The sequence below is a fragment of the Pagrus pagrus genome (genome assembly GCF_965226575.1).
Source record: "Pagrus pagrus genome assembly, chromosome: 9".
Taxonomy (NCBI): Eukaryota; Metazoa; Chordata; class Actinopteri; order Spariformes; family Sparidae; genus Pagrus; species Pagrus pagrus.
In genome coordinates, this window is record NC_140193.1 from 30,101,684 (window position 1) to 30,125,268 (window position 23,585).

The window sequence follows — 23,585 nt, forward strand, 5'->3', positions numbered from 1 at the left end:
CTAGAGTTCAATTTCAACCCATGGCCCTTTGCTGCATGTCATCCCTTCCCTCTCACCTTTGTCCTATCAAATTAAAAAAAAAAAAAAAACTTTACTGCACTGAATTTCTTAGTTCCTAGTTTCCACTGGTTCTGGTTCCTAAAACGAGGGCATAATTAACATATTTGTTTTGAGGGGCACACAAAACACATCCATCTTCACATACACTTCAGCTGAACTTAGAATGTATTTTGGTACACAACAAGGACTAGAGATTTGTCCCCCATCACTTGCATTGAACTTGCTTTTGGAAGGGATCTTTATTCAGTCGGTGTGGACAGGAGGAATAATTACAGCCACCGAAAACCAACAAGACAAGAAATGTGAACATATCCTTTAATCAAACATAACCTTTGGAGGCTTACTATTGGCTGATTCAGTGCTTAAAGGAGGTTGGGATTTTGCATAAACATAACTGTAGTCCTTGTCTTACAGCATACTGTATATGATTCATGCAGTTTAAGAATCACACACAATGCTAACTAATACTTTTAGCAAAAACATTTTAAAATCCTAAAGAAAAAGTTTTGTAGCATTTATTAGAAGTTATACACAAACTGCCCCCCAGGGTCGGACATTTAAGGCGTGTACAGTGCTTTGTTGTCATGTTACATTTGGTAAAAATGAACATAGAGGAGGTAATATATCATAAGCTTCACATACAAAAAAACAAAAAAAGTCCTTTAGGTGTTAGATTCTGATGTTTGAAGATTAGTAAATAGTGACCATGAACTTCCTATAAACTGAAGTTATGTGCAGTGCCATATTTGTTAATCTTGTTACGAGACAGCTTACTGATTTATTAACTGTTACAAAGGTCAAGGCCTTATTTAGTATAACATCAAATTATTCTTCTCACTTATATAAAAAAACATAAAAAATGTATAAGGCCAAAACACATCAAACATTACAGTATGCTAACATCTTTCCTGACCAGTGTTCTGTAGCAGTTTACAGAAGTCGGGGAATTTAACCACAGTCTTGTGCCGTCATGTGATAGAGATGGCCTGCCTGGACCAGTGAGCCACATGACTCACGTGTTTATAGTCCAACCTCTGAAGTCCTGCTCTCTGAACAGCACTCCTCCCCTCACTATGGCAGCAGGGGCCTCACACTGACAATACAGATGAGATTACAAGAAGAATGTTGCACTTTATTTTAATTATGTTAGAATAGATAGAAACAGAAAAGGTTTGAACAAAGAAAAAAAAAACTTTCATCAAGTTTAAAATTAAGTTTATTTTATCAAAATGTAATTTAGTTTTTGATTTCTAATTTACAGAACAGAAAGATGTAAAGAATTCTCCACATCTGAAAGCCATAACAAGCAATTGTATTGTATTTATATGAATTGATTATAGATAAATCTGTATAAAAGGCAACTATTTCATGCATTTTGAATTGATGAATTTAGGAGGTAAATTATCATTCCCCTAGAAGTGAGAAATATGAACTACAATCTCTCCTTATTAGCCTTTTGTCACAATATGATTAATGCAGAGCTGATAAACACTGACACTGAATTGTCACTCAGTCCTGACCCTGAGTGAACTCCGTTACTACAGAAGTGTGTAAGTTTAGCTTCTTTGCTGTCTCTGCTTTGATGTGACAGCTGAAGGTGAAAAGTGCTGATTAGATGCTGAGAGGAGACCAGGTACAATAACGTCCTGGCAGAGCCGGTTCAGACCTCCATGGGGCCCTAGGCAAAATTCTGCTAAGGGGCCCTCCTAACTGAACTCCAAAAATTTTCAACAGTCGCACCTAACACCCAGTGCTTCCACTCATCCCAATTGGCTGCACTTGTTTTACTTTCATATACTTCAAATGTAGGTAATTATTTATATTATTATTTATTATATAATTATTATTTATTTAGCACCATTGTCATAATATATCACGAGTTGTGTTTATTCAATAAGATATCTGCATCTATATTTGCCTGTGGGCTATCCAAGCAAGCACAATTCAATCTTAGTCAATATTTATCCATTACTTTACATTTTGTATAAGTGCAGTTGTAACTACACTACAGCTAAAATTATAGAAGCCAGCAAGACGCACACGGAGACCGGGGCTCACCCAGGGCTCACCGCCCTGTTAATGTAGGTCAAACACGGACTAGTCCCTCCCCCTCTCCCACCCGGAGAGGAGAGTTACCTGACTGCTGTTCCCGCAGTTCATTGTCATGCTGTTTCTTCCTCCTTCTTTCATTCCCCGAGGGATAACTCCGCTTCATCATGGCGTGCTAAACGCTATCTTGCTAGGCTGATGCGCTGGGAGTCTGGGACACGTGCGCGACGGACGGTCACGTCGTCACGGTTTTTTTTTTGGTTTTTTTTGGTTTTTTCACGGGGCCTCTATTAGTTTGCGGGGCCCTACGCAACGTGCGTATTGTGCATATTGGGTAAACCGGTACTGCGTCCTGGAGAAACCTATTAAAACTTTGCAGTAGCAAGTAGGGAGGTAAAAGTTCTCAGCTGGTTGACTCACGATCAAGATTCAAAAAGGAATATAATTTGGAGAACCAAGAAAAAGATGAATCACCTTGCCCCTATGAACCAAATATTGATTGTGACACTGTAATGCTTACAAGAACTAGGAATGCATGATACTTCATCGGCCTGATATTGGGAATATTACATTACTGGCCATATATCAGTATCAGTGAATTTTATAGCTGATTAATAGAGCAAATAATATTTACCCAAAATACTTTCATTGACCTAACAAGCACTGCATCTACATACTTCAACGACAACACAATTTCAATATGCGATACAGGTTCCACAAGGGTTTAGAGAGCAGGGAGAAAATCTAAAATGTCGACACAACAAATCTTTATAGATCTATGCTATTTTAAATGGTCTTTGCTCACTACGTCTTAGCTTTTTTACCCTCAGATATGCGTCATCTTATTGGTGTCGGCCATGAAAAGCAGGTAATTATTGGCATCACCTAAAAGAAATCTATTTTGTGCATCACATTGTTGGTGAAGTGATATCAGTGTGTTGTCAAGGTTTGGTAATATGTGGTGGTATCTTCACTTTACAAGTATATAAATGGGAGACAAAACTCAAAATAAAAATGTGTAATATATGTAAAGTACAACGTAAAACCACAAGGAGTGAAGAGAGAAGATGCAGGTCACACTGTATGTTTGGAATGTCAGAAAAGTTTGGGTAGAGTTGGAAATAATACTATGTTATTAATTACCAAAGTCATGTGTTGTGCTATATTAAGGTAGTCTGATAGGAGAAAATATAAAACATGAGGACCAGTGTCTTATTAAATTTCTAATAGCGGCAACCAAAAAGATAATCTCGTGGAAATGGTTCAACACGGATGCCGCTAGGTGCACACTCTGAGACACTGACTGGACATTGTTGAAGAGATGTACAATATGTAAAGACTCACACATGCTCTGGGAATTCAACAATTGGAGTTTAATGAAAAATGAAAAACGTAAACTGCTTATTAAACCCACCACAAAGATAACACTTTTGTATAAAGACTGATATGTCTGAAAGCTGTATCAGCATGTATAAACTGTACCTCATTGAAAAAAATTATTGATTTCTTTTGTAATAACAAAATGAAAAGCCTTAAAAAAGGGCGGCTGTAGCTCAGGAGGTAGAGAAGGTCATCCAGAAATCGGATCCCTGGTTCCCCTAGCTGCAATGTCGAAGTGTCCTTGAGCAAGATACTGAACCCCAAATTGCTCCTGATGAGCAGTTAGCACCTTGCATGACATCAGTGTATTGTCGTGTGTGCAAAAGTGTGTAAAGCACTTTGAGTGGTCAGTAGACTGGAAAAGCGTTATAGAAATGCAAGGCCCTTCACCATTTAAGTTAAACAAAACTTAATGCAAGTTGTTGGTTTCTATTCACAGTTTTAGTGGTTATTTCTGTACAACTATATAATAAATAAAACAGTACTCTGCTGATGCGTAAATAGTAATAATAAAAATTTGGTAGTAGTAAATAATTAAAAAACACTCATTTCAAAAGCACTGAGTTGAATACAAAAAATAGATGAATATTATTATAAAATTAGGTAAAAAAAGATTATATGATATAATATAAAATATTGTTCTTTGCTTTGTCTTACGTGTGTGTGTGTGTGTGTGTGTGTGTGTGTGTGTGTGTGTGTGTGTGTGTGTGTGTGTGTGTGTGTGTGTGTGTGTGTGTGTGTGTTTGTGTGTAGAAGAGGGACGGCCTCCCTCAACTGTTTCTGAGAAGCCAGATGTGCCATCCCCTTCTCCTCAATCAGAGAGGAGTAGCTGGTCCTCCAGTCCTTCCCACTCACTCTACGGTTCGAGGACGCACCGGAAACAGCACCCAGACCACCTCCGACGTACCTCCACCGTCTCTGGTAAAACACACACACAGAGTACAGATGTTGCTTTTTGAGGCTTGTATGTGTTTAAACAGATAGAAAAGTTGTCTCCAGGAGGAAACAGGCTTGTGGTGGATATACCTTCCAACAAACTCTTATTACATGTTTTTTGGGATTACACAACGTTTCCAGCTGTTGGGGTAAGGTATTCTCTAAATGTAGTGATTTGTCAGTCTTGCTGAATGTTTGCAGCTTGTAAAGTAGGCTTATATGTTTCTTGTTATGTATACATTAAGTAAAAGCCTCTCGATATCTTGATTGTGATAAAATGACTGAGGGCTTATATTCAGCATATATATACTGGGATTAAATAGGACGGGAAACCCGGTAGGACATTTTATTTATTTATCCCATCTGGCATTAATAATGCCTTTCTAAAACTTGACTTTATAAAACACAGTGATTTACTCTGTTTCGCTACACACATTTGCTGATTGCAGTGTCTGTCATTTTAAACACTGTCAGTGTTTTTAAAACCTCTGTGTTGTAATGGATAAACCAATCAAAGGGCCACTGATAACACAATAGACCCTGTCTTGCAACAAAAATGTTGTTTTCACACTTTGCTTTCTGTCATTGGATTCTACATATTGGACCAGTTGTAGTGAAGTTTTAGCACTTAATCCTAATATCTCTATCAGAGAAAACTATGAACAGATATTGTTGAACTATCCACAGTTTAGTTCTGTCCTTGTGTCTTTATTTGTCACTTCTTTGCAGGGGCAAGACGTTATTTAACATTTAAAATTAAATTGAACACCAAAACACTCTGAATGTTGAATCTTTTGCATGATCAAGGTTTTATAGTATTTTATTTCATAGATGTGAATCCATTTGTCTGTTTTGAAAGATAGTCGTTGATTAATTAAAGAGAAATAAACAGACGGTAAATGATTGTTCTGTTCACATTTCATACTTCATCAGAGAAATCTACAAAACAAAGTAGCAGACTTGTGAGAAAGACTTGAAAACAAGCTAAATGTTGTGTTAAAAAATATGAATTGTTGAAAAACATCAGAAAGATGAATACACGAGCAGGCTGTAATATCCATTCTCATGTCTTTTCTGATTACAGTGGATTGGCCAGGTGAGGGGTCTTCTGCACTGTGTGGTTTTACTAAAGATGCTTTTAGCTTGACTGTAACAACTCGGTCTGAAAGAATGGCCTTACACAAACTGTTCTGTGTGTCTGAGTGCATGCGGGTGTGTGCGTGTGTTTGATATTTGCATTTTCAATGAAGCGCTTTCTATTAGTCTTTGGTTTGCCCTAATGTTTGCCACTCAGGTACTAATAAGTGGAATGATCTTTGTCATGAATGGTTTGAAAGCTAACATCTACCTTATATATATTAAACATGTTTTTGTTCCTTGCCCAGTTTTTTTCTTGATCGCATCATGTGTTATTTTATACACATTTGCAACTTTTAAGGGAGTTATTCATGCAGTGTTACAGTGCATTGTCAAATGTTCCTCACTTAACTACCATGTTTAAATCCGCTGTGATGAAGAGGAATTGATATATTATCACCTCACTCACAATATATTTAAAAAATATAAATATTTGACAATGCAGTAGGATGGATTTTAAAGAACAAGTGGACTTTTTCAGTTGCTTTGTTCAGTTATTCTCTGTTTGTTTGTGTGTGTTTCGCCTACATGTGTGATTTTTAGACGGCAGCAGGAAATCAGATACCCCTCTGAGCAATCATGACCCTCGCACAGCTGTACAACTTCGCACTGCACTGAAGAGGCTGAAGGAAATAATGGAGGGAAAGAGCCAGGTATTCACATCCAGTCTAACATTAACACTTTACCATCACTTACCTTGCTTCATTTGTACGTCATCTAGACATGTCTTAACTGTATATTCAATTGAAATGGCTAACTGCCTCTCACTAAAAAACTATAAGTCATACAGTGGGAGTGCTGCATGGGCTGTATTCTTAGACTTGAGAAAAGCATCTGATATAGTAAATCACAATGTTCTCCTCTCAGAACTGTCCAGTTTTAAATGACTGTGAATGTAATTAAATGGATAGAGTCTTAACTTTGTATGAGAAGACGATGCATCGGAGCTAGAAACAAGACTTCTGCTTTGTTAATACTCTGTTGGTGTCCTGCAAGGACCTCATACTTGTATGTTGTAAGTTGTAAGTTGAAACAGAAATGTATGTGGATGACACTCATTTTTGCACATGGTAAAGACAGACATGAAGTAGCAGTCAAATTAACATCAACAATGGCCAACATTTCATATTGGCTCTCACATACTTACCTGACACTTAACATGAAGCAGATGTGTTACACTGAAAAATACAATCTAAGGAACTTTAAATGAGAAACCAGCTACTCTTAGATGCAGCAAAACTGTACGTGATCTTTATCATTGTTTTCAAACATCCCTCACTGTATGTCAAGCTGGGAACAAGCTAGAAAAACACGTCACTGCAAACACTTTATAAAAGCAGTGTGTTTTGCCGATGTTAATAGAGTTCATATCGCTGTGCTCAGATAACGGAAGGACAACTAGGATGACCAACGGAGGTGACTGTGTGATACAGCACAGATCCAAGTTACTATATATAAGAGAGTGCCACAGTGTCACTGTTTTTAAATTCCAGATGAAAACATGGCTAAAATCAACCCAGTCATGCACCCATCATGCATGAATGCTGATGTTGTTGTATAGTGAATATGTACTGTCTTGTATTAGCATCTTTATACTACAGTGTTAATATTCTAAACAGAGATGTTATCCCCTGTTTCCTGCCCAGGGATGACAGATGTAAATTAGCTTGAGGATAACTTTGATACAGCCAAGAAGCTGTGCACTGTTCCTGACAGACAGACAAACAAACAAACAAACAAACAAACAAACAAATCGATGTATTGACACTGCAGTGAACACACACTTGCTGTGGCTGTTTTGATTATAAATGTTCGAGTCATGGCGCTTTGAAAGCCTTGCCATAAGCTAAAACCCATTCACTAGCTCTTAGTGGCTAAAAGTGGTGTGCTCTGGTTAATGTTCCCTTTTAGGACAGCGATCTGAAACAATACTGGATGCCAGATAGCCAGTGTAAGGAGTGTTACGACTGCAATGAGAAGTTCACAACCTTCCGCCGCCGGCATCACTGTCGACTGTGTGGCCAGATCTTCTGCAGCCGGTGCTGCAACCAGGAGATCCCTGGAAAGTTCATGGGCTACACAGGTAAGTGACATATTCAAGATTAGTTAGTTAGTTAGTTTATTGTGCAGTGAAAATCACAAAATAGATCAACAAACTTAACGGTCCTCTTTGGAAGAAAGATTTTTGCGTCTCATTCCCGACCTTCAATCCCAAAGCATCAGTATTTGACGAGTTGGGAATTAGAATCAAGATTTTTTTTAAATTTCCTTTACCTGTTTTTGTTTGTTCTCTCGGACTTCTCTCTGTACTTTAGGAGACCTTCGAGCCTGCACATACTGCCGTAAACTAGCACTAAGCTACGCACACTCAGCTGACTCTGGCTCCATCGGAGAGGACCTGAGCGCCTTGTCTGACTCTCCCTGCTCTGTATGTGTGTTGGAGCCCAGTGAGCCCCGGACACCTGTGGGTGGGCGTAAGGCCAGCAGGAACATCTTCCTTGAGGAAGACCTGACCTGGCAGAGGTGAACACACACATACGCACATTGGGCCAAACTAAGCCGGGGGAATCTGATCATTATCTTTCATCAGTTAATCTACCCAGAAAGAAACAAGTTCATATTTGTCATTTAGTCAGACAGAGTTTTACTCTGAATCAAGATGTGATTGTTGAATGTGTTGATGTTGAATTTGTACCAACTTTGCATTTTACATCATGTTTTCTGTTGTATAGGATTTGTTATGTGCTGCCAGCACATGCAGTGGCTTTGTCATGTTATGATTTTGCTCATGATGGAAAACAACGACCCCAATCTTTTCTCCAGCCTCCTTCATCTGTGCTTGCTATTTTTCTGTCTTGATTCTCTGCTGTTAAAAGCATTTGTGTGTGCTTTGTATGTACTGTACCCCATGCACTTATCAAACAGAATCATATTATGGCATGTTAAACATGCCAGTTAGCCCCGACTAGAGCCTGAATCTTTATGACCTTTATCGTAAAGAGGAATTAACTGTATGCCTGCAACCACCGTGACGTAGAACTCATTCAGTCAGATGTAAAGAAACATCTCACTGGATCAGCTTTGCAGCACGTGATCTGACAGGCCAGTAATGCAGTGTGGAAAACTGGCTCTAACTAATGAATATCTCGAAAGAAGAACGGAGGGAGCGTCTATTTTAGGATGACACTCTGAGTAAAGCATGACTGTATGAGCACGAGGACTGGTCTAATCTTCCTCTTTGAATTACTTTTTCACTAATTGATAATGGAGTGTCTTTTTAATAATAAGATTTTAGTAACCATGGACACAACAGGCAAATTATTAACTGGATGTTCAAGGATATCTTGGTTTAGAGGATTGTCCAACACTGCATGCATTTGATAAGCCCAACTTGCTGCTGTTGTTTGGAATTGGTGTGCTCCTTGCTTATTTTCTCTACCTGCCTCAAAGAAAATCTGTTTCCTCTCTCTCTCCTGGCATAGAAAAACTCCTATTGGGATGAGAAAGAAGTGAGTCTTGCTGTTTGTTTTATTCATTTTTCACATCTGTCTAAGCTTTAACTGTCTGTAAGTAAAAGCCAATGCTTTCTAGCTCTATAAAAATAGTCTTCTGCATGCTCAAATTCACTGATCATAAATTAGACTAGCTAGCATAGAGAACGTGTAAAGATAACCACAGAAAGAATCTAAATCAAAGTGTGTCTGTGTGTGTGTTCACTAGTATGATTCACCAGGAACCTCAGAACAGTTCCAGACTGACAACGCTACAAGAAGACGTAGGCAAATCACCTGCCAGGAAGAGGTCAGTCACTGCTTTGGGTTTGCTTGTACAGTACAGTGTTTTCCAGCTTTATTCAGCACAGTTGAGTCATGCCAGCAGTGTGAACGGTCCCTGTTTGTCTCTACCACAGGTCTGCCAGTGTGACCAACCTGTCACTGGACCGCTCTGGATCCTCCATGGTGCCTTCCTACGACAGCTCAGTCAGCCCGCCAACCAACCGAGCCATTTCAGGCACCAAGAGCGGCACCAAGTTGGACCACAGTGAGGAGGAGAGGAAGATCCTACTGGTGACTGCTTTATTCTTTCCCTTTCACTGTTTTTCACCACTGATAAAAGTTGCTTGATATTTTTAAAATACCAAGGTTTTATATGACGATGTGAAAACAATGTGAACTTGTATTGATGAATTAGAGAATTGTCACCGAAATCTGCAACATCTTAGGGGGATTTATACTGAGTTCAAGCTCATTGTTTTGCACAGCTGTAGTGTTTGGTCTTAGCCTTCTCATTGCAACAATCTGTACACTACCTGCTCAGCATCAAACATCAGATGGACACAGTTAGAAACAAGCTAGGGAACATAGTGAGGCATCTTAGCAGCTAAGAGGATTATGAAACAGTCTCAATTTAATATTCATGTCTCCATATGTAAGCAAACACGACCATCAGCGAGACAATTAGCTACTTTTTTTTGTTTTTCGATATTTTTATTTTTTTTTGTTATGTAAAAACATAATTGAGGAGTTGCCTTATTATTATGAAAACATAACATAACAAGAGAATGTTGACAACTTTAGCCCTAGCTCACAATAATTACTATAATCAAGCACCCTAATCTGTTAGCTATAGGAGTACACATAAGCCGAGTGTATGAATGGTGACGTTACTGAAGCAAAGTTTACTTTATCTTACTGTATCTTACAGATACAATACCTCATTGCTGTGCATCCTGCAAACCGATGCGTTTTAAAAAGAAAAAAAAGTATTAAAAATATGTTGAGTCTTTTTTCACTTGCTTCTTAAACAGATGCAAATGTTAGCTAGATTATGAGCTTTATGACTGGAGGTGATGGTGCTCATACCACTTTTGTCCACAGGGGCTGCAAGAATTAAGAAAAAAAATTAACTTCCTTGTAACTACTTAAAAAGGTGATAATACTGTCTGTGTGCCATGAAAATCAATGATTGTAGATTGAATTCCCTTTGAGTATTTTATTATCCCCACACTGATCCTTTGAGGCTCCCTCTGCAGTGTAATACAATCCTAAGAGGGACAAACATAAAGATTTACTGATTATTACATACTGACATATACCATACATCCTGCAGGACTCCTCCCAGCTAAAGGACTTGTGGAAGAAAATCTGCCACAACAGCACAGGGATGGAGTTCCAGGACCACAGATACTGGTTGAGGACCTACCCCAACTGCATTGTGGGAAAAGAGCTTGTCAACTGGCTGTTGAGGAATGGCACCATCTCTACCAGGTAGCACCTCAGTGGACAAACACTCTTTTCTATATTATGTTGATGTCTTCGAAGGAATACTGAAAGAACAGTTCAACACTTCAGGATGTATGGTTATTCACTTTCTTCCCAAGAGTTTGATGAGAAGATTGATAACACTTCCATAGTAGGTAGTAGTAGTAGTTCAACCTATAGCTGCAGTATAAGGCAGATGAGCTAGCTGTTTCCCTGTTCTCAGTCTTTATGCTAAACTATGCTAATCAATGGCAGTCTCTAAGTTCACAGAGTGTTCTCAAAATGTAATCCACTGCATTAATGTGATTAAGGGAAATAGAATGTTCTTGCTGTAACATCAAGATCAGCCGGAGACGGTCCTTGTGCTGACCAAAGTGTTAACTTACCTATGCAGAAGGGTCTCGCTTCAGAGGCATTACAACTTATAGCATCATATATTGGCTCATACTTTCTACCAGGTGTACTTTTTTTTAAACTTCTTAACCTGACCCAGTTTTCTGATTGGTAACAGCCTTAGATGTACAAAGATGGTTAGAGAAACCACTTCTGAGTGTGTGTTTCTACAATCACATGATGTATTACATATTACATTCATCTGACTGGTTGGTATTTCTCTATCTTCACTGAGGGGTTACTTCTTGGCGATCGACGATAGGCTACGCCACATACTCAGGATATATGTCAATAGCAGCAGCTATCCTTTCTATATCCGTCTAACCTTTCATGGTCATTATGTATTACTACATTTGTTTCTGTGAGAAATAAGATCTTGTATTTGGCTCGTTCTCCTCAACCTGATGTGTTAGCTCAGTGCAGAAGGCTCATCATGAGTGGCTGCTGTTACATATCCAGTTTTTTACAACGTCAGAGCAGCTCTTGATCTTGATGTTCCTGTGTTGCAGGGCCCAGGCTATAGCCATTGGTCAGGCATTAGTGGACGGTCGCTGGCTGGACTGTGTCACTCACCATGACCAGCTGTTCAGAGATGAGTATGCTCTCTACCGCCCCCTCCAGGTAACAGCCCCTTTCTGATGAGTAAACAATGCATGCACTGGAAAAGAGACCAAACAAATCACTAAGGATGCACTTTTAAATTGTTTTACATTTGCCACAACATACTTAGACACACCACGAGCTGATATTGATTGATTTAGCAGGTTCTTCTGATAACACTAGAGGACATATCGAGCAGCTTCAACAGATTATTTCGGGTGAGCTGAAATGTGCTGATGATGATGTCACTCTGTCTGGTCTGTAGAGTACAGAGTTCTCAGAAACACCGTCTCCAGACAGTGATAGTGTCAACTCCCTGGAGGGACATTCAGAGCCATCCTGGTTCAAGGACATCAAGTTTGATGACAGCGACACAGAACAGCTCGCAGATGAGACAGAGTACACCGTTCCCAGTATGTATTGCATGTCTAATGTTTTAGTAAAACCTTTTTATTATCCCTGCCACCATACCTTGTTGGCTTGGATCATTGCTCTTTGCACAAGCTGCCTCCATGTGGCTTTGGTTTTGTATCTGTGAATATAAATCCCGGATGCAACTCCCTGTCCAGACTCTGCCGGGCACAGCAAGGGGACATCCGTCAGCAGTTTCCAGTCGGTAGCGGACAGTGACTCAGCTGCCTCGATCAACCTCAACATGGAGCAAAACAATGTGAATTTCCACATCAAGAAACAGTCCAAGTATCCACATGTGCCTCCTACCGCTGAGCAGAAATGTAAATATTACCACACGCAATGGCTGGTAGTCAGTCCAGCTTTGAACATTTTTTTTTTTTTCAGTCAGTTGGTTAATTGATTGAAGGAAAACAACACTTAACTATAACTGGGTTTTATTTGTATTTATTAATGTTAACATTAATAACTGAGACCATTGAAGCAGGCAAAATATTAAAGAAATAGGCCCAACGAGGCAACAAACAGTCAAAACAGTGACAACATCATGTTAGTTCTATACAAACCAGGTTAGTCAGGTTTATTTGGAAGAGGAAAACAAAGGTGAACAATACAATTCATATCCAAACTTTTTGTCATAAACATTCATTTAAGTTTACAGACAGTTTTCCTGGTTCAGCTTTGACTTACCGTACTATATATTTTACTGAATGCATCGCAATCCACAGTCCAAACTTATCCATACTGATAGAAACAATAGACATGCTGTTCTCTCTCTCTTTCTCCCTCTCCTCTTTTAGCTGAATTTCTTGTTTCTGAGGATGGAGGACAGAACATTGTCATAAGTGATGCCTTCATCAAGGGTAGGAGCTCTGAACATGATTAAATCAGATATAATACTGAAATTCCTAACTTGTAGCTAAGCAAATCTGCTTTCTCTTCCTCACTTGACACCGTTCCTGTAGAGTCTCTGTTCAACCGTCGTGTGGAGGAGAAGGCTAAAGAGATGCTATTTACACCATTGGGTTGGCATCACAGCTCTCTGGACCAGCTCAGGGAGGAGAACGGAGAGAAGAAGGCCATGGAGAGGCTGCTGTGAGTGCTGTTTGTGTCCAGTGTAATTATGCAGAATAGAAGCAGTCCATTACAGCTGATGATCTTCTCATTTGAGAAGATTGAAACATAAAAATAATGGGTTTTTTTATTTTTACTTGATAACAATTAACAAATTGTCAAAATTGTTGTTGATTCAATTTCTGTTGATGGTCTGATTTATTGTCTACTCATTTCAGCATTTATTTACATTCAGGAGAGCACACTTACTGATGTTAACGTAGAGAAGATGAAGCAAAAAGTGGAACACTTTGAATAACACAAGGTCTCCATAGAGCAACAAACAAAACAAAACTTGAGAAATGTTTTTGTGAAATTTCTCTCACTCTTCCTCCCTGTTCAGCTCAGCCAACCACAGCCACATGATGGCGCTGCTGCAGCAGCTGCTCTACAGTGAGTCTCTGTCGCTGTCCTGGCGGGATATCATTGTCCCTGTGGTGCGACAGGTGGTCCAGACAGTACGGCCCGACGTCCGCACCTGCGATGATGACATGGACATCCGCCAGCTGGTCCACATCAAGAAGGTCAGACACCATCTCATCAAATCAGTCAAACTGCAGTCACTCTTCAGAAATTATACACATTCATGTAACTGTGCATCGAAATATAAGCTTATCTGATTAGACTGTCAGCTTCAGGTGGTTTCAGAAGTATAACTGAATGTCTGTTTGTGTTTCAGATTCCTGGAGGAAGAAAGTTTGACTCAACGGTGGTGAACGGTTTTGTCTGCACCAAGAGCATCGCCCACAAGAAGGTAGGCTTATGTTCTTCTGTCCGGCAAAGATCCAGCATTTTATGTTTTCTTTAAGGATTATTTCTGTCTCATGTTCATTCATGGTGTTTCAAAAGCAAATACTTAAGCTGGACTTCACTTGATTGTTTTATTGTATGTAAATTTATTTGAAATTCATGTCAGTTTGAAAAATAAAGATGTGGATCCTGCTGTTCTTTATTGTGTTTAGAATTATTTTCACACTCTCTGTCTTTTTAAAATCAGCAATAATGTCCAGATTTTGTTGAACAAACAAAATCAGCGATAACGTATAAAAATGGCTTAAGCACAGCTTGTGTGTGATGTTCAGCTGAAAACCTGATACTTTTCTGACCTTTTAATCAGATGAACCCATACATCAAAAACCCAAAGATTCTGCTGCTGAAGTGCTCCATAGAATATCTGTACAGGGAGGAGACCAAGTTTACCTGCATCGACCCCATTGTGCTACAGGTCAGTAAGTCACACTGACTACAATTACCAATAGACTGTAGAGGAAACACATTTTATATCCTGCTTTGCAGTTGTGTTTGCCCTCATTTTCTAAGACTAAAAAAATATTTGTCTCTCCCTCAGGAACGAGAGTTTTTGAAGAACTATGTGCAGCGCATTGTAGACGTCCGTCCAAACCTGGTGTTAGTGGAGAAGACGGTGTCTCGTATTGCTCAGGACATGCTGCTAGAGCACGGCATCACACTGGTCATCAACGTCAAACCGGTCAGTATAGTATGAGTGCTATTTAACTCATGCATTAGCCTCTGGATTAGCCAGTTTTTGTATAAACATTTAGAGAACCTTGAATCATGCTTTCTACCTCATTACCTCATCGTGGTTTGGTTTTATTTTGTCATAAAACAATCCACACATAACACGCAGGTTTAATCCAACATGAGACCGGCTGGACAGGCAGAGACACCAAACAAAGCAAAATTTAGCAAATTATAAAGTATAAAACGTTAAAGTGTTATGTAGAAGATTGAATCATGACACAGGATAAAAACACTAGAAGTTAAAATAAGGCCTTTCCGTAGTGGTTCTGACTATGTTTAAGTTACGTTTACATTTTTCTAGAGCCCGACCAATACTCAATTCTTGGACCAGTGCTGATACAGATATTCGAGAATAAAAAAATTCCAGTATCAGTGTCGATATAGACCAAATCACATGACGTTGTGCCAACAACACTTTGAGGCAGAAAACTTGCATTGAATTTACATTGTGGAGTTATGTAAAATTGGAAACTTTCCAGCCATAACTGTAAATTTGAAAGATATATAGTAAAACAACTTGGTCCGACCTATTTTAAATTTCTGCTGTACTTTCTCATGTACTGTCTCGCTTTGCTAAAGTCACCACAGCAGCTTCTCAGACTAACTGCTGGTTTTGGGTAAACTTTTCTTTAGTCTGTGGCCCAACAGGTAAATTAGGTCTCTCGACTAACACTGGTCAAAGTGTTGTTATTAATGAGACATGAAGGCATCAAACATGCAGTTTAGACAAATGAGATGTATACACTTTGAAATAACATCAGACAGTTGAATTTTATGTAAGCTAACGTATGACGCAGGGGGTTTCTTCCCAGAAGTTATTGTAAACAAACATTGTGATTGGTTCTGTATCAGCTGATACACACACATTTTTTGGTGTGATCCCTCAAACACCCATGGCAAAGATGTGTAATGGAGACAGGATGTTTTACTGTTTACCAATAAAAATTGTCTTAAATGACATCAGTGTACTGAAACAATAAAGTTTGGTCGGAATTTAATAATTACGTACCTCAAGAATCTTTTCCTGCATTATTATCTCTAAAAAAAAGTTTTCATATTGGCGCATTTCGGACAACATATACAGCACGTATACCAATATATCTGTGATAGGCCAATATCAGCCAATAATAGCACTCAACTGATATATCAGACGGGCTCTAAAATTTTCTTCTTTGTCACTTCAGCAAGTCTTGGACAGGGTGAGTCGTATGACCCAGGGAGACCTGGTAATGTCCATGGACCAGCTCCTCACCAAACCTCGTCTGGGAACTTGCCACAAGTTCTACATGCAGCCCTTCACACTGGCCAACAGTAAGAAGCACACCTGCTCTCTCCTCTCCTACTCTCAATGAATACTGCTGTGACATCCTGCAGCGTTAACCCTGATTTGTTTTCTGTCCTTCCAGATGAAGTGAAGACGCTGATGTTCTTTGAGGGCTGTTCTCCTCATCTTGGATGCTCCATTAAGCTGCGTGGTGCTTCAGAGTACGAGCTGGCCAGGGTGAAGGAGATTATTATGCTGATGATGTGCGTGGCCTACCACTCCCAGTTGGAGATCTCTTTCCTCATGGACGAGTTTGCCATGCCACCCAGCTTGGCCCAGAGCACCTCGTTCCCTTGCTTGCTGGAGGGCACTTCTGTAGAGGAGGAGGCAGATGGAGAGAAGAGAGGGAAAGAGACGAATGGAGAGGGCCAGGAGAAATCCATAGAGGCTGAAGACTCTGCACTTGGAGGACAACCTGAGGAGGAAGGGCTTCCCTCTGAGTCTTCATCCAAAAATGGAGATGTAGACACTCTCCAAGACAAACAGACCCCAAAATCACATTCTTCTGTGGAGGAGGAGGCTGGTAACACAGAGACAATGACCTCACCATTTCCCAGTCCCCCCGCACCATCTCTCTCTGTCCCCCCTCCATTCCTCATGGAAGAGGACCAGGAGATGGATTCAGACACTCTCATCAGGGCATCTGATGGGGAGACTGGGGAAGAGGGAAGCCTAGTGAAGGACGAGTCACTTGATACAGAGGATGGGGAAGGTTCAGAGACACCTACTCCCAGGTTGTTCCGTGACCCTCTACAGGATGATACGGGCATGTTTGTGGCTGAGCAGGTGACTTCATCTGATGACCATCTGAAGTCCATCTCTGCTGTGTTCAAGCAGGAGCTGAAGGACATCATCCTGTGCATTTCCCCCTTCATTACCTTTAAGAAACCATTCCTTCTCACACCTGCTGGCATGCACTGCCCCAGCAGGGATTACTTCCCAGAACAGGTACCTAGCTTTGTTGTTGTTTTTGTTTGTTATGGTTTGTTTTTTTTGTACATCTCCTTAATTTACCTTTACTGAATAAGAGCTGCAACTAACAATACGTTTCATTATTAATTAATCTGCAGATTATTGTCTTTATTAACCAATTCATTGTTTACGTTGTAAAATGATAGAATATGGTCAGAAAGGTCCATCCCAGTTTGCACGAGACCAGGGTGGTGTGTTCAATTGTGTTGTTTTGTAGTCCAAAAGATATTCATGATACAAGGATATTAAACAGAGAAAAGTAGAAGACTTTTATTTTTTACAGGCTGAAACCAACAACTATTTTTAGCTTAAGCTGTTACAAGGAATTGTCATTTGTTGTTGATTCTAGCATCCACTGTGGACAAAAGCAAAACAGAGTACATTGTGTGTCAGGATCCACTCTGCCCTAAAAGATATTTTTTGCTTATGTAGGAGACTGTTTCATAACTACAAAGTTCCTTGTAGTATGTTAAAAAATGACATATTTTTCTAACAATCAGCTATGAATGAATTGATGAATTGACAAATCGCTGAAGCTCCAGACTGTCTAATAGTTTTACAGGAAGCTTTTCCTATTATTATTATTGTTATTATTGGTACCAGGCTCACCTGTGTTTTTCCCGTCCCATAGGTCTACCTGTCTCCTCTCCTCAACAAGGATTTTAAGGAACTGGATGGGCGCAGAAAGCGGCAGCTCCTCAAAGACTCTGCCCCCTCCTCCCTAGTGAGTGGACAGACCAATGGCGTCCCACAGCCAAAGCCCATTGATGTCCTGCCCTCCCACAGCCTTACCAGCACCCGCATTGTGGAGCAGCTGAGCAGCAGCCAGGACCTAGCGAAGATGCTGGCAGACTACAGAGCAAAGGGAGGTCGTATTCGGCAGAGGGAAGCCACCGACCCTTTCAACACTGCCAGTTCTGCAGCTCCTGTCAGTGGCCAGAGCAGGGCGGGGGACGCTACAGTCAAGCCACCAGTGAAGTCTGACAGTGAAGAGGAGAAGCCGAGCAAACAGAATGAAATGAGCTGGGCCCCAAAGGTAAGCAGTGTGGACACACAAACAAATAGTTCAAAAGTCAAACAAACATGTTGAATGCATTTCCTTCCTCATTAAATGTTTGAAAAGATGATTTTTTGAACACTGTGAAACCTGTATTAACACCCACGTTTACCTGAAGATAGTCTTCTTCTTCCTGCCGTTGCTGGTACAATCCTGTGTTTCTTACGTTATCGCCACCTGTAGAACAGTGGAATAATGTGAAACCATTAGCAGGAATTTGTATCATTTGACCTGCAACAGTGGTAGAATTCACACTACAGATGGAAGAAAGTATTTCCACTGCATTCCCGCCGTTTTTTATATCTGCAGTGCTTTCAGACTGGTGTGATGAGCTGGAGCCTACCCCAGCCCAGACCTGTTATTTTTGAGGGGAAGTGTTTGCATTTGTGGGTCTTTTTAATTTTGACCTGTTTGTGTTTGTTGTCGTCCTCAGCTGGACTGTCTAAACCCTGTCAACCATCAGAGACTGTGTGTGCTCTTCAGCAGTTCATCAGCTCAGTCCAACAATGCACCCAATCCCTGCGTCAGCCCATGGTAAACTTTCATATGGAGTGGATTAATAAAAAAACAACTTTCTTTTAATGAATTTGAAGTCATTTCCTTTGTTGTCAACAGGATTGTCACAATGGAGTTCTATGGCAAGAATGACCTCTGTCTGGGTGTTTTCTTGGAGCGATATTGTTTCAGGTAAGTTTCAGACAAAATCCATTCAAATGAAACTACAAAGCTTCTATAAGAAGTTCATTATCATTATCGTGTGTGTGTGTGTGTGTGTGTGTGTGTGCAGGCCATCTTACCAGTGCCCCAGCATGTTCTGTGAGACTCCCATGGTGCACCACATCCGTCGGTTTGTGCACGGCAGCGGCTGTGTGCAGATTGTATTGAAGGAGCTGGACTCCCCCGTGCCTGGTTATCAGCACACAATTCTCAACTACTCCTGGTGTCGCATCTGCAAACAGGTAAGTAATAATTAACATGATATATAACCTTACAATACACACATTACATTGACTACATGTAATGTTTTTTGATACTTTGTCCTGACCATCAACATTGCTGATTCTCAGATCAAATACCTTGTCAGATTTCTTAAAACATCTTTAAAATACCAAATAGGCCAAAATTGTTTACTGTTGTCTGTTTATTTTTTAAAGTAGGAAACATCTGATGAAAGAATAAATAAAGCGTGGCTATGGGAATGCATTTGGTGCCCACTTTTTGTACTTAACAATATTTTGTGGGTACTAACAGAGCATGACTGTTCAATTTCTAGCCCTAAAGTTTTGTAGATATTCTCTTACTGCTGGATTTCTTCCTGATCATCATATCTAAGGGTGCTTTCACACCTAACCTATTTTTGTTTTCTCTATGAAAGCAAATGGACCAACCACAATATTTTGTGATAGTAGCTATGTGACTTAAAGGATAAGTACCGTTTTTTACAACCTGGACCTTATTTCTGGCAAAACATATGGTCATTTACTCACCCAGATAACTTTGGTGTCATTCGGCGTCGTTCGGACGAAATTAGATCCAGTGTAGCGGCGATATATCCATATAATGGGAGAGACGGGGCAGCGACACACAGCCTCTATATAACACATTATCTGCCACGAAACTAGTTCATTTCATCAATATTTTGTTATGAAATGCTAGCGCTATTAGCCTCTGAGTCCGGGCTCGTCCGTTGTCAACATCCGGGGTCTGTAGGTTGATCTACTACCTCTGACCTGGAAGATGTCGTCTCTGAGCTGCGCGCGCACCCGCGACAGCGCGGCTTGTTTACCTGTAGCTGCTACTGCTAGTTTGACCCCGGATGTTGATAACGGACGAGCCCGGACTCAGAGGGGAATAGCGCTAGCATTTCATAACAAAATATTGATGAAATTAACTAGTTTCGTGGCAGATAATGCATTATATAGAGGCTGTGTGTCGCTGCCCCGTCTCTCCCATTATATGGATATATCGCCGCTACACTGGATCTAATTTCGTCCGAACGACGCCGAATGACACCAAAGTTATCTGGGTGAGTAAATGACCATATGTTTTGCCAGAAATAAGGTCCAGGTTGTAAAAAACGGTACTTATCCTTTAACGTAAATTCAAAAGCCAGACTACTTTATGTCCAGCTGCTGATTGTGAACTGTTCAGACAGTAATCTTCTAATAAGCAATCTGTATCTCTTGTATGAGTCTTGTATGTCTTTTTGTAGTCATGATATGCACATAAGTGAGGACATATATTTTCTCTCATTCTGATTATAAGGCTAGACTTCCCTCTGTTACACTCAGTATCTGCCTCTTTTTTGAATTCCACTTGAATTTCTGCTCTGGGGATCAATGAAGGATTATCTTATCTTTTTTAAGGTGACACCAGTGGTGCCTCTGTCCAACGACTCGTGGTCCATGTCTTTTGCCAAGTACCTGGAGCTCCGTTTCTACGGACACCAGTACACGAGGAGGGCTAATGCAGAGCCTTGCGGACACTCCATCCACAAAGACTACCACCAGTACTTCTCATACAACCAAATGGTGGCTTCCTTCAGGTTGGTCAGCTGTTTCTGTGTCGACTATTCATTCACCACTGAATTAGACAAATGACATATTTAGAATGAAAGAAAAAGCAATAAGTGGATAAGCATCCAATAGCATCAATATTGAGAAAATCTTTATTTAGATACAGTTGTGCTGGTTTGTGTCCTTATGTATTCATTCAACATGTGTATTCTTCCATTTGTCCACTGTATATTGTATATTGGATTTATTCTGTGTGAGATTTCTAGGATGGTTACAGCCCAAAGCACCTGCTGTATACATGGAATCCTTGAATTAGTGTTGAAATAGAGTTTTGCATCTCTCTCGTTCGCAGCTACACTTCTGTGAGGCTGTTGGAGATTTGTCTTCCTCGTCCCAAGATCTTCATCAGGAACCTGGGGCCTGCAAAAGCCAACCTGCAGCAGGACCTGAAGGACTTCTCTCAAAAGTAAAGGAATACCACTGCTCATCAGTCTGCATCCATTTATACATGCCAACCAGAAGGAATGACACCAGAGAGTCATGCACTTTGATCAGTAGAAAAGAAACTAGGATAGGAGCTGTACTACTAGAAGAGACACCAGAGACATTTACATCAAATGGGTTTATCCACTTGGAAGTATGAATGTGTTCAGGGATATTTCATGGATATCTACCCTTTAGATTATCTTCAAAATATTTTTTGGCCAGTGTAAGGTGCGAAAATAAAGCTTATTTAGGGCCTAGCTTTTTAAAGTTACTTCTGTATGGCTGGACAATTTCATCTGAGAGAGGCGTGCAGGGGTCAATGATATAATACAGAGAAAAACAGAAAATCACATCTCATTACATTTGAGAAAATGACACCAGATAATTGGATTAATAGACCAAATTAATTAGATTTGGGATTTTGGGCTGTATAGATAATCTTGACTTAACTTGAACTGGTCTTGCTCCAGACTAAAATGTTGGATGATCAGACTGTCTGAGCAGCATTGCCTTTGAACTTGCAGGCTAAAAATAAATAGAATATAGAGATTAGTAATTGAGAATCAGGAAAAAGAAAGGGAGAAATATGACAAGTAAATATAGCAATTAAAACACAGCAGGAGAAACTGCAGTAGAAGTCAGTAGATTTAGACGCTCTCCAGTCTAAAAATAGTTTGGAGGGCTTTCTGTTGTTTGTTGTTCTCCGTCCACGTTGATCCTGGTTCTAAGGCTAAATCAGAAAATAAAGTGCTATATTAATAGTATTATTACAGCACCTTCATTCACTGTTCTGTCTTAGTCCACTGATCCACTGTATCTCTCTGCTCTCTCCTCAGAGTCATTCAGGTGTACTTGGCCATAGACGACCGCCTCACCTCCCTCAAGACCGACACCTTCAGTAAGACGAGAGAGGAAAAGATGGAGGACCTGTTCGCTCAGAAAGATGTAGGTTTTCCCTCGTGCTTCAGTCTTATCTCTTGGTACAGTGGTAATTTTAGGCTAATAGTCAGGTTTCTGTGTGTTTAGATGGAAGAGGCAGAGCTGCGGAGCTGGATAGAAAAACTTCAGGCGCGACTGTTGGCCTGCGGTCTGGATTCTCCTCAGCAGCTGCAGTCCGTCCTGGAGTCACTGGTGATGAAGAAACAGAGTCTGTGTGAGATGTTACAGTACTGGAATGGAAGGTCAGAATCACGACAGACTCTTTTAGATATGGTTTATTTGGGGGGGTATCACGAAATAAAAGTAAAACCGGTCGTTTGTTACAGTCTATAGATTGTTGAATAACTCTGACCTGATCTGTTTTTTTTTTATACATATTAGAAGGGAGAGCCAGGCTCTTATACGCTGTGTACTTACTCTGATGCTCTTCCCTTCCAGGCTGCAGGACTTGTTCCAGCAGGAGAAAGGCAGGAAGCGTCTGTCTGTCCCTCCCAGCCCAGGCAGGCACAGACAGACCGCCACTGATGACAGCAAGGTCGGTAACATCATTCATTGTGTTTACCTGCACTTAAGTAACTGTGTCATTGATTACATGTGTGGATGTGCAAGACAGACATAGGAAGTACTGATATGACAGAAGAGCATCAGGATAAAAGAAGAGATAATTACTCCTGAAACTTTAAACTGTTAAATTCAAAGTTTGACTAAAACTGAAATGGCCAGGGTATCCTAGTGGTGTAGTGGTTAGGACTGCACTTTCCCCAGGGACTATGAACCTTTGGAGGAACTCTTGTGTGTTTCATGTGCAGCTACCAGGGTCAAAATTAAGTTCCACAGACATTATTTTATCCCCACTTGGGGGGTTGTCACCCATGGTTCCTAAAAAAAGGTCAGGATATGTTGGAAATCTAATCTATTGCATGTATGTGTTCGTGGATTTTACGCTAACCAAGTTAAACTGCAATGATTGGTCAATTAATCCATTAATGGTCCATTTTCAAGCAAAGATGCCAAAAATATAATAACTCCAGGCTCTCAAATGTGAGATTCTCTGCTTTTCATGGTCTTTTTTACACAGGAGTAAATTGAAAATTGTGGACTTTAAGCTGTACGATGTTGTGATGGACAATTTTCACTGTTTAATGTTTTATAGACAATAAAAAGAAAGTGAGATAGGAAGAAAATAATCAGCAGATTAATAGATAACTTAGGTAGATCATATTCCTCTTGTAAAAGACCTGTTTCCCCATGGAGATCATTCAGGTATAATTTGGTGTCATAATGTTGCCTATTTTTACGTGTTTATTTGTTGATTTGCTGTACAGAGTGCCCTGGAATCCTCCCCCCGTAACCCTTCACCTATAGTACAGAATGGTGAGAAAGGTGAGTTGGCTATCCCAGAATCTATC

At 40.2% G+C, this 23,585-nt stretch overlaps 1 protein-coding gene across 2 annotated transcripts in view; it reads left to right on the forward strand.

Annotated features, from left to right (window-relative positions):
* The window catches only part of pikfyve (phosphoinositide kinase, FYVE finger containing), a 34,268-nt gene that overhangs the window by 3,749 nt on the left and 6,934 nt on the right, over window positions 1-23,585 (forward strand). The window contains exons 3-31 of one of the 2 annotated variants that reach the window (XM_084362105.1): window positions 4,243-4,410; window positions 6,106-6,215; window positions 7,474-7,645; window positions 7,878-8,085; window positions 9,045-9,071; window positions 9,283-9,363; window positions 9,473-9,629; window positions 10,672-10,829; window positions 11,726-11,837; window positions 12,082-12,229; window positions 12,386-12,550; window positions 13,028-13,090; window positions 13,193-13,322; window positions 13,684-13,864; window positions 14,020-14,094; window positions 14,458-14,565; window positions 14,689-14,829; window positions 16,067-16,193; window positions 16,289-17,154; window positions 17,810-18,214; window positions 18,669-18,769; window positions 18,851-18,922; window positions 19,023-19,194; window positions 20,602-20,780; window positions 21,104-21,217; window positions 22,074-22,182; window positions 22,264-22,418; window positions 22,615-22,711; window positions 23,502-23,559. In XM_084362105.1, coding sequence (XP_084218231.1) covers window positions 4,243-4,410; window positions 6,106-6,215; window positions 7,474-7,645; window positions 7,878-8,085; window positions 9,045-9,071; window positions 9,283-9,363; window positions 9,473-9,629; window positions 10,672-10,829; window positions 11,726-11,837; window positions 12,082-12,229; window positions 12,386-12,550; window positions 13,028-13,090; window positions 13,193-13,322; window positions 13,684-13,864; window positions 14,020-14,094; window positions 14,458-14,565; window positions 14,689-14,829; window positions 16,067-16,193; window positions 16,289-17,154; window positions 17,810-18,214; window positions 18,669-18,769; window positions 18,851-18,922; window positions 19,023-19,194; window positions 20,602-20,780; window positions 21,104-21,217; window positions 22,074-22,182; window positions 22,264-22,418; window positions 22,615-22,711; window positions 23,502-23,559 — 4,659 coding nt within the window. The remainder of the gene's footprint in view (window positions 1-4,242; window positions 4,411-6,105; window positions 6,216-7,473; window positions 7,646-7,877; window positions 8,086-9,044; window positions 9,072-9,282; window positions 9,364-9,472; window positions 9,630-10,671; window positions 10,830-11,725; window positions 11,838-12,081; window positions 12,230-12,385; window positions 12,551-13,027; window positions 13,091-13,192; window positions 13,323-13,683; window positions 13,865-14,019; window positions 14,095-14,457; window positions 14,566-14,688; window positions 14,830-16,066; window positions 16,194-16,288; window positions 17,155-17,809; window positions 18,215-18,668; window positions 18,770-18,850; window positions 18,923-19,022; window positions 19,195-20,601; window positions 20,781-21,103; window positions 21,218-22,073; window positions 22,183-22,263; window positions 22,419-22,614; window positions 22,712-23,501; window positions 23,560-23,585) is intronic. The other variant, XM_084362106.1, reaches the window with a different exon arrangement.